This window comes from Clinocottus analis, unplaced genomic scaffold (assembly GCF_023055335.1).
Source record: "Clinocottus analis isolate CAN_PGR_092001 unplaced genomic scaffold, fCliAna1.0.p SCAF_9, whole genome shotgun sequence".
NCBI classification, from domain to species: Eukaryota; Metazoa; Chordata; class Actinopteri; order Perciformes; family Cottidae; genus Clinocottus; species Clinocottus analis.
In genome coordinates this window covers 7,181,312-7,191,530 of record NW_027176251.1, presented here as the reverse complement: position 1 = coordinate 7,191,530, position 10,219 = coordinate 7,181,312, and the positions used below count along the sequence as shown (strand labels likewise).

The 10,219-nt window shown below is 38.9% G+C and overlaps 2 protein-coding genes across 2 annotated transcripts; one reads left to right on the top strand and one right to left on the bottom strand.

Moving 5' to 3' along the window:
* Positions 1-316: 316 nt before the first annotated feature.
* On the top strand, positions 317-5,178 carry LOC137781710 (tumor necrosis factor receptor superfamily member 6-like). The gene is made up of 7 exons (XM_068570631.1): positions 317-353; positions 711-852; positions 933-1,058; positions 3,593-3,742; positions 4,337-4,378; positions 4,488-4,592; positions 4,721-5,178. Exons 1-7 carry the CDS (start codon positions 345-347, stop codon positions 4,813-4,815), a joined length of 669 nt encoding a protein of 222 aa, XP_068426732.1. The 5' UTR covers positions 317-344; the 3' UTR covers positions 4,816-5,178.
* Positions 5,179-5,496: 318 nt separating this feature from the next.
* On the bottom strand, positions 5,497-9,607 carry si:dkey-260g12.1 (tumor necrosis factor receptor superfamily member 5). Its single transcript, XM_068570680.1, has 11 exons — positions 9,459-9,607; positions 9,201-9,270; positions 8,972-9,029; positions 8,552-8,662; positions 8,219-8,362; positions 7,348-7,444; positions 7,095-7,153; positions 6,497-6,613; positions 6,245-6,267; positions 6,056-6,161; positions 5,497-5,837 (listed from the first exon to the last, which is right to left on the bottom strand). The coding sequence occupies exons 2-11, from the start codon at positions 9,267-9,269 to the stop codon at positions 5,569-5,571; spliced, it is 1,053 nt and encodes a 350-aa protein (XP_068426781.1). The 5' UTR covers position 9,270; positions 9,459-9,607; the 3' UTR covers positions 5,497-5,568.
* Positions 9,608-10,219: the final 612 nt, after the last annotated feature.

Below are 10,219 nucleotides of genomic sequence, written 5' to 3'. Positions count from 1 at the left end.
GAGAGGGAGAGAGAGAGAGAGAGAGAGAGAGAGAGAGAGAGAGAGAGAGAGAGATGTTGTCTGCAGCCGAAAGATTGATTTTTGATGAAACGAGAGAGATGTGTCTGTGGAAAGAAAGTGGAGGCTGGAAAAGCGCATGTTTTTGTGCACAGAGCCAGGGGGTCGCAGCGAGAGACAGAGACAGACTGAGAAAGTGCGACAAATAGATTTCTACGACACTGTTAAGATGTAAGATCTCATAATGAGTCATCACTGACTCTTTACGATCTATCCCCTGACACACTTCTGGTCCCTTGTTCAGTCTCCCACTCAGAGGGTCCCAGGTTACATCTCGTCTCAGCTTCATGTGCACAGTAAGTAAAGACTTTTTCAACCCAAGCTGTTTGTTAAACCTGTTTAAAAAAACGTCCATAATCTCCCTCGTACTAGGATGTAAAGTTATACGCTGTTTGTATTATTCAAGACTTATTTTTGTCCATCATTACTATGTTATATGAAAAGTGCATGGACAATATTGTGCAACTAAATGAACAAATAATGTATTTATTATGATGTGTGAAAATTATAAAGTGTGACAGACTTTTTACGGTTGTTTCACTCAGGCTCTGTTTCATGAAAATATCTGATAAAATAAATCATTATTTTCCTCCACCTCCACACTATGGGTTAGGGTCATCTTCTTTGTCTTCCTCTGGTTTTCTTCTTTCCAGATGCAGCCACTCTGTTGTCTTGTTTTTACTTTCCTGTGCGGTCTCTCTTTCCTCTCTCCTGTGCTTTCCTTGCACTGCAATACAACACAATATGGCTGGCCAATGGAAAAACAGCAGTTTTGCTGTAACATGTGCCCACCAGGTACTGTGCAATTACTTCTTTTTGTCTTGATAAATTTCAAAGTTTTAATGCAAACAGGTTACATTATTGTGTAATTCCAGGTAAACGTATGGCGCGGCGTTCAGTCACCTCTTGTGAAATTGAGTGTGAACTCTGTATCGATAACCGATACATGGATACCTACAACAACAAGATGAGCTGCGAAATTTGTGAAAACTGCTTGAAACGTGAGTCATTTTACAGCTTTACTTTTGATGGTGTGTTAAATACATGTTGGACCTAAACTGTATGAAAATCCTACATATAGACACACAACTGAAACAGCATTTGTGACAGAAATGATACCACTATCGTTTATCTGATATATGTTATTGTCAAGAATTATGAATGAATATAATATGGACATGAGACTCTATCATTATTGAAGAATAATGCTTGAAACAGAAACACAAAGCAGTAGATGCCGTGTGTAATAGTTTCAATTTTAAGTGATTAAATATTACTAGAGCAATTTTGTGAAACATTGCGGTTCACAGATGTGCGTCATATCCTTTGAGCGTTATATGATGTGAGTTGTGTAATGTGACCAGTCCAGTTACAGGATAAACTCTTACAGAAGACGGGCTGTTGTTAGTTGTTACTCAACTCTGTCTATAGATCATGATTTCACAGAAGTTTGCTGACAGAGACCTCTGGCCACAGATGCGAGGGGATTTCCCGTGATGTGTTTCATGGTGGGATACAGTCAGAGAGAGATTAAAGGGGAGAGGAGTTTAGGGGGGGTCTGAGAAACCCTCTGTGAACAAGCTCAGGAAGTTATTAGGGTGGGATTCAAAAGCTGTAACAACACCATCAGCAGCACAGCCTACCAAAGTGTGGTAAAGACAGGAGGAGGATAAAACATTAGACTGTTATGTCGGTGGCACAGAGAGAAAAACACTGTCAAGTGATAAACATCGGAAAGAGCAGCAGACACAAATGTCATATTCTATGTTATTACTCAGGTCTCTGCCCTGTTGCAAGTGAGCAAAAACACCCTGTTGTGCTTATTTTTAAATGTCACTGGAAAACACAGAGGGGAGAAAACACAGAAGTGACATGTGTCAATCTAATGTTAAGTGCAGCCGTAAACAAACCTGTAACACTCTGACATTACACTGACAGGTGGGTGTTCAAAAAGTCAAAAACATCTAATCCTGCAGATGAAGGGGCTTGATTTAACGTAAATTAAATTTAACGTAAGTTAAATCAAGTCCTCCCTATATATACATTTAAACAAACAATTAACGTCTATCGAAACTAATTCAAATGGAAATGATTCAACCCACACAAAAACCTCATAAACTGCTCTGACAGTACAACAGTATTCATATTTTATTTGGTTATACTTTGGTCTCCATCAGGGTTTGAAAGTGCAACAGTCTTAACAGAGGCAGCATTACACACATTATAGACCTTTATACAAATATGTTTCTATGCAGTATAATATTTCAGTTTACAAATCCTGTTAAATTAGTAACTTGATGTATTATGTGTCTGGTCTGTGTCGGGTCTGGCTACATAGCCTATTGTATGGTGACGGTTATAATATCAAGCTAGCGATTGATGCTAACATGCTGTCTAGGCTAGTGCATGGTCAGTGTTTATCAATTTAATGTATCACTCAAGTAGCTATAGAAAGAGGGAGTTTTGGAGCTTTTATGTCCATAAATAGTTCACAGTGAGCCAGGCTAGGACAGTAGTAAAGGCTAAGGTTAGCCATGCTATGACAGTAGTAAAAAAAAACCTAAAAAACATTAAACACGCAATTTATTTTATTCAAAAGGCATATTATGAAAGTATTCTTAGTTTTGTTAATTCATACATTCTACAGTTGGCCAGGTGGACAACATGTCTCAGCAAGATGATGTTCAAGAAGGACTAGAAACAAACACTTTTTGCAGGAGTTACCAGAGCTTTGTTTACATTGAATAGCCCAAACCTGAAGGCTCTGCTATACCAAATTGTGAGAAAATGGAAAATCCTAGTAAAAGTATTTCCTATATTTTAAATACATTTTCTGGCACCAGTATTTTGCATTTTTATTTTAATACATTTAGTTAAAGGGTATTTTGTATTTTCTATGAAAATACACAATAATGTATTTTTGCCCATCTCTGGATACAGAATATAGCCAAGACAAGAGTCCACTGATGGTGAAGTATATAAACTTTCTAAAATGTCTTTATAATTAGCTACAGACACTCAACATGTACGGTTACATTCATGGACAACATTAAACCACTAAGATCTGAACTACGTCTAAGTATTTGAACTATATGACCCTAAATGACACAGAAGCATAACCCTTTATGAACGTCTTTGTTTTTAAACAATATTGGACTGGTTATTAAAACAAATGGTTTGTAATGACTTTGTCTCCAAGACTCAGAGATGTGTTTTTCTCTTTGTTCATTGCTGAATTGATGTTGAAGCATTCACATGAACGCATTATTCTGAGAAACTGAAATTCTGTTTTCACTGAGAAATAACAGTTGTAACCGTCTCTAAAGAACAGGTATCAAAAGTACAAGTACAACCTGCCTTATGCCTCAAAACCAAAATCTTTAGCCGCCAGTTTGTGACTAATTTCTCATTTTCTGATGTATCTCATGTTGTAAAGGTCACTTCTGTGCATGTGTCACACATGCTAACATAGTCAGAACTATGATCAACTTTGATCATTTATTTACTGTGGGTTTTTTTTATTATTTTTTTACAGCAAACATGGAGTATAGGTTGCACTGTAACGTCACTCACAACGCTGTGTGCAAATGTAAAGCTAACTACGAATGCAAGGACCAATCCTGCAAACAATGTGTGCCGATACCATCCACTACCACCAAATCCACACTCCCTCCATCCACTACAGGTACCTGAGAGTCAGCTTCAGCATTACATTTGAACGACTATATTTAATGAGGGGACAAAGCTTTTCCATTCTGTTCAATTGCCAGACTTTTTTTTTTTACCAGGGGCGACAGTGGCTCAGTGGTTAGCATTCCAGTCTTTCAATCTGAGGGCCGGTGGTTCGAGCTTTGCTAGTCAATGTCTCCTTGAGTAAGACACTTAACCCCGAATTGCCCCCTGATCTTAACCAGGCAATAGACTGTACAGCAATCCAGAATAGTTAGGAAGATTAACTGAAAGACTGTCATGCCCATGTAATGATTAAACATAACCCAAGCCATGTTAATAATGTCAATAGATTCTTCCCATGGTCTGACCTTTGTTCACCGTGCAGTATCATTTGTGTAAAGTCACACACACAAAGGGTCATGATTTCATTATAAATCATGTTGTGTGGTTATAATACAGCACTGTTAAAAATAGGGGACCTCAGATAGATCTCACTGGCTAATCTGAACCACAAATAGTTCAATTTGTCCATTGAACTATTCAAAATGCCTGCACTGGGTTAAAACGTTTTCTTTTTGTATCCCTTCCGCTCCCGTTCTGAAACCAGGAGTCATCTCCATTGTCTGGACACCTTCTCAACCAATCAAAGGTACGGTACAGTTCTGTGTGTGCCAGTTAAAAGCAAGGAAATCATTTAACTTCTTCAGTGAGGGTTTATCTCAATCTTTCAAAAATGTCTGACTCTCACATTCTTCCAGATACAATCTGGTTCCTGGTGATAATTGCCCTCCTGTGTGCAGGAATCGCAATTGCTGTTGTCACAAAAATCCATCCCTTTATTCTCTGGATCAAATCCAAACATGGTTAGTAGGTTATCATTATGAGGCAGATAACCTGCTGCAGAGTACAAACACAGGAAGTACACTGATCTAAAGGGATTATGACCTTGTTCTTCAATCACTAAACTTGTCCTTATTCTTACGTTGCTCAGGCTACCTTTTGGCTCAAGACTCTCTACCAGAACCATCAGGCTGTGAAGAAGTGTCTACGCCTGTCCAGGAAGTGCTTGGGAAATGTGAAGTATGAGTTGTGGAGACTGACTTTGGATGAGCAATTTGACAGGCATGCATTAATGTCCAAAACATCTCCTGCTGCTTTGGACATTCATGACAAATTGGGGGCAAAAGTTCCTTGGCCCATGCAGACAAAGGGAACCATTTAAAATGTTTGTTTCAGGAATAATGAAACTTGACTGTTTGACATCTGTGATATTAAGATGACACATGTATATAAAAACACAGATTAAGAATCTGAAAGATAACGAACGTACCGGATGCGACGCTGTATTGGTAATGCAGGAATTGCGCAGTATGTTTCTAAATGCAGGTATGTACTATTGTACACAAAGTTTAGAGATATTTCACATCGTACCATTTATAGGTGTATATATAAATAGACTTTTCTCACAATACATATCAAATGTGAATGTTTTCAACATGCATTTCTATTTTTTTTTCATTCTAAATAAAATTGTGTTTCAATCAAAATGCTTCATAAATGCAAAACATCAAACATTCAGGTAAAATACTTGAAAGCAAGCTGACAGGGCTTATTAAAGAGTATTACTTTATATTTTAAATACTAGGTTACAAAGCAAATCACCCTCCAGCTGTTCTGTCTCCGCAGAGCAGTGAGATCCCTTTACAGTTTGCAAAAGACCGATATGGATCTACTGCACCCTCATCTGTGCTTTCACAGTTGCTTCCTTGAAATGAATGCGTCTGGGATGAGTCTGGACATAACCACCAACACAAATCTTGTTAGGTTTTTTAGGATGCATCATAGCAACTCCTCTTTGGACATGTGGAAGTCTTTCCCCTGCTCCTGGGAGGGAAAGAAAACATTGTCAATCTCTCCGCTGCTCTCCTCAGAGAGATGGATGCTGGGAGAAGATGTGGGATGAAACACAGGACAGTGTTTCTCGTCTTCTTCTTCACCAATAACTCCTTCAGCTGTCTTCTCACATTCAATTGTCGGTCCAACTTGGCCTGTAAACTGATTGAGCAAGCTAAAGATGACCGTCCCTGGATTGTGGACATGGACTGGACCTACAGGGATCAGAACAAACAAAGAGCGCTCTTAAAGGAACGTTTTAATTGACCCATTGAAGTTCAGTAAAATATACAGAGTAGGAAAACTAATCACAACTCAGACTCATTACAGTGACACAGCTGCATATTTTACATGTTTATGTTTTATTTTCTTAATGACTCTACAAAGTGAGCCAAGTATTTCACATGAAAGTCTTCATTTCACTCATCAGTACCCAGATTAGCTGCTGAAAGGAACGGTGGCGGCTGCTTTGCACTGAATGAGTCTGTGGGAAGCTGATGAGTTGAGTCGGTTGGCTTGTGAGAAGAGTCTCTTCCCCCCTAAAGGAGAATGTGTTCATCAGTGGGGTGCAAACAAAAAAAGAAATACATGATATTGTGAAACTTGGAAATAATCTACTTACCTTATTGCAGAAGTTTTTAATAGCTGGAAAACAATAGATACATTAATTAATAATAGAATGTCAGTTTTTACACATGTTTACCAATAATAAATCAACATGTATATGATTTATATACATCAACTAACAGCCTACAAAGCTCAGGCTACATGTCAGGTATCCCAGTAAGGACGTGATCATAAAGTTCAAGGGGTTCGACTGATTAAACTGAAACACCAGAAACTGAGCCTGTCCTGGATGTAAACACCACATTACCTTGCTTGAAACATGTTTCTTCTCGGGGGCGACGTACGAAGAGCAGGATCACAAGGGCCACGCATCCCCCGACAACCACTGGACACAAGATGGCCGCCAGCTCATTGTTCGTCTTGTCTAAGAAAAAGAAACAAGACTTAAGACTCTACAGCCACTGCTGGGCTATTAGCTGGATACCAACATGCTTGCTTTGACAATGTTAATATGCTGATGTGCAGCAGGTAATATTTACAGATTCGCCAACATCGCTGAAGCCTCTTAGCATGCTGAAATAAGCTAATTCCCAGAAACCATAAAGTTCAACTGAGGCTGTTGTAATTAGTTTTGCAATTTTAGTCATAGACTAATTGGACAAATTAGAATATTTACATTATGATATCCAAAGTCAGGGATGAACCACATTTCATCCAGTAGTTAGAGAGCTAGAGGGAACCGTCTGGTGGTGCGAGAGGAAAAGTCACCGCATCACCAAAGTAAGCAAGATGTATGATGAGGGAACCATCAATGCTTGTACACAGTACATGATGAGCTATTTTACAGCATAAACACACAGCATAAACTATAAATCAATCAACAATATTGTGCACTCTCCACAAACCTTCCCCTCTTTTGGAATGTGTCCCATTTCCTGCCGCTTGGCCTGGCCGAAGGTCACACCTGTGTGAGATAAGGGTGAAGTGATATGTCAGGTATCTCAAATATGTGACCCTGTGAACAAAGACCGACTGCGATGTCTGTAATGTCTGAACCAAATGACAAAATAATCTTGATAAAAACACTGGAACTATGGGAGCATTTTAGTTTGGGTTTCATGTAAATATGTACTGTATCTAAGGAAATCCATGACATACTTGGGATATCGGCAGGGTTTGGCAGAAGTGCTGCTTTGTCCGGAGGAAGCTGAGGATGGAGTGTGTTTATCTTTGCCCCGAGTAACAGGGGCTACTTCTGAAGAACAACAAACGTCACGTTTGGTTTGAGATTTGAGGGGAAAACACAAGCTAAATCTCACTGACATGTCTTTGTATTGGCAATAAACTACAGATATACATGAGAAACATCTACAGGCGTTTGAGTCACACCATTTCATGGACAGCTGCTTTGTGTGGAAAAGTCAACGTAAAACAAGCACAATTCTCAATGCCATATAATCTGGTACATGTGCTACACTGAAGTGAAAGTGCAGCTTGAAGCAGATAATGTGTGTGAGAAGGGAACATCGTTCCTCATCGTCATCTTCTGTTTTGGGACTTTGTATTTCTAAATTACTCCCTTTCAGTTCTCACGTGTTCTCTTATCTGAATACATGAAGCTGACAGCTGTAGTTACTTAGCATACTATCATTTTACATTCTTCTTCTTAAAATAAGAATGAAATATCCCTGTTGTTGTGTAAAAGTCAAATCTTTGTGGCTCCCTAGGAGCCTCGGGGTGAAGGCTCAGACCATGAACTGCACGACTTGACATCCGGTCAGCGCTGAGACCTTTGTTGTATGTCCTTCTCTTCTCTCTCCCCCTCATTTCCTGTTATCTCTCCTCTGGCAACTCACATTAAATGCATATAATGTTCCACTTAAAAAAAAGTTTGGAAAAAGAGTTGACATTTGATCCCTTTAATGACTTCAGTGACTTCAGTACCATTATTGGTCATTATTGGTTGCCTCTCATGACGCCCCCTGTTGGTTGACAGAATTAAAACTCTTCCATTTGGTTCAGTATTTACCAGTCGTGGTTGTTTCCTCAATCTGGACACAATATCTGCAGTTTTCAGAGTATGGGACCATTTCGGTGCACATGAAACCATCCTTACAGACGCACTTCACATTTGTCTCTCTGGTGCAGTTCTGAACCACCTTCAAATCAAAATCTGCGACAGTGGAAAACAGAGATGATTTTAATGATGTTAAATCACTAAAATAAAATTCCAGAAATACAAAAAGATATTTTTTTTCTGTTTATTATAGAAACCCAAAGGTCACATTGGCATCATCATCCTCATCATCATCAGTGAGGGATGAAATTGTTAAGTCGGTAGCATGACTCATTGTTTCTTTACCTGGTCTACAGTCTGCGTAGCAGGGGTGACAGTCGCGCTCACGGTTCAACTTAGTTGTGTAATATCCATCAGGGCAGGACATGCACTCTGTGCAAGACTTCTGGTACGTACCTGACGGATTAGAAAAAAACAAATGACAACAACCGGATGAGCAGCGAGAGGCGGCTCGCCCAGAGCGCATATCAATGAAGGATGTGGTCGTATAGCACAAACTCTCTCTGCAGCGAGCGTTATTTTCATCCAGAGAAACAGAGACACAGACAGAGAAAGATAGTTACCGAATGTCTCAGTGCTTTATAGTAATTTCCAAAGATGAATGATCACTGATTTATTCAATAAAAACAGTGACTCAGCACTAAATGAGGAACAGAAAAAAAAACATACAAAAATAGATGACGCTCACACCAGATATCGTCTTACCTGCAGGGCACATTTGACATATTCTGCCGTTCACAGTGTAATACTGGGTCCCATCTGTCTGTTAACACATCAACACAATTAGATACAAACCTCTATAGCAGCAAAGTCCTGATTAAGTTTCTATTCATGTTTATATATGACAGCTATTTTGTATACTATATCAAACAACACTACTTTTTATTCATTTTACAATTATGTAGGTCGATAAACTGAAGATAAAGTTGACTACCAGCGGAAAGGTGAGCGCCAACTGTGCAGAGGACATCAAGAGGATCATAAAGCATTGTACAAGTCCCATTCTACGGAGAAACATTAAAAGAAAATATTGAAACAAATGACTTTTATCACATGATCAGTGAAAACAAACAAACATTAAAAGAGCCAGTTCTGTAAAGTTTAGTGCACCAATAAAATGTATAGTATCATAAATAAGCTGTGACAATAAAATATCATAGAACTTGAAGAAAAACTTTAGTTTTTTTTTTACCTTTGATATGATGCGTCCTTTGTTCTCGTTCTATCGTTTGTTAACTTCCTCAAGGTGTGACACTCTTTCTTTTTGTCTTTCTTTCTGTCCTCTCACTCACTGTTTCCTTACCTGCTGACTTCTTCCGGTCTCTCGCCTACTGATCTCTACCAGTGAGCTGCAGTTGTTTACACGTTCGGCTCTCACATGCAGTCACGTCTGCACTCTGACTAACGTTTCTGAATCAAAGCCTCATCACTTTCCGTGCAAACTGCAAAACCTGACAATGTTGAAGGAACAGACTCCATTTCAATTTTGCTGACAGTACATTTTCGGTACATTACTCAGATTTCCTACACATTGTAAAAGATGTTCCCCGCCAACCATGAGATAATCTTACATCTACAACAGTTATTTGAAATATACCATCTTAGAAGTTTAGAAGGGAAATCTCAACAACCTTAACAAGCTACTAACAACTCACAGATATCTGAAACATGACATTACAAATCGGTCCCTCTTAAACAGTCTGGCAAAGTAGAAGTATGAAGTAATGTAAAAATGGAAGCAACTCTAAACTATTGAACAACATTTCTATACATATACTACACATCTGCAGAAAGTTTCCTTTGTGGGGTTCACTTTTAAAACATCTTTCCAAAACAGTGTCCACACAGGGCTCAACATCAGCAGTTCCTTCTGCCGACTGTTACTGATAATTAACCAGAGTCTCTGAGACATTTCACCTCCATTTGTTATGTTTTGTTGCAATTTTAGGTGAA

Coding starts and splice junctions, on each gene's coding strand:
- LOC137781710 (XM_068570631.1), top strand. Junction 3,743..4,336: donor ACTCCCTCCATCCACTACAG/GTACCTGAGAGT, acceptor TTCTGAAACCAG/GAGTCATCTCCATTGTCTGG. Junction 4,593..4,720: donor CTGGATCAAATCCAAACATG/GTTAGTAGGTTA, acceptor TACGTTGCTCAG/GCTACCTTTTGGCTCAAGAC.
- si:dkey-260g12.1 (XM_068570680.1), bottom strand. CDS start 9,269: ATGGGACTTGTACAATGCTTTATGATCCTCTTGATGTCCTCTGCACAG. Junction 6,268..6,496: donor AGAAACATGTTTCAAGCAAG/GTAATGTGGTGT, acceptor ATTGTTTTCCAG/CTATTAAAAACTTCTGCAAT. Junction 5,838..6,055: donor CCTTTCAGCAGCTAATCTGG/GTACTGATGAGT, acceptor TGATCCCTGTAG/GTCCAGTCCATGTCCACAAT.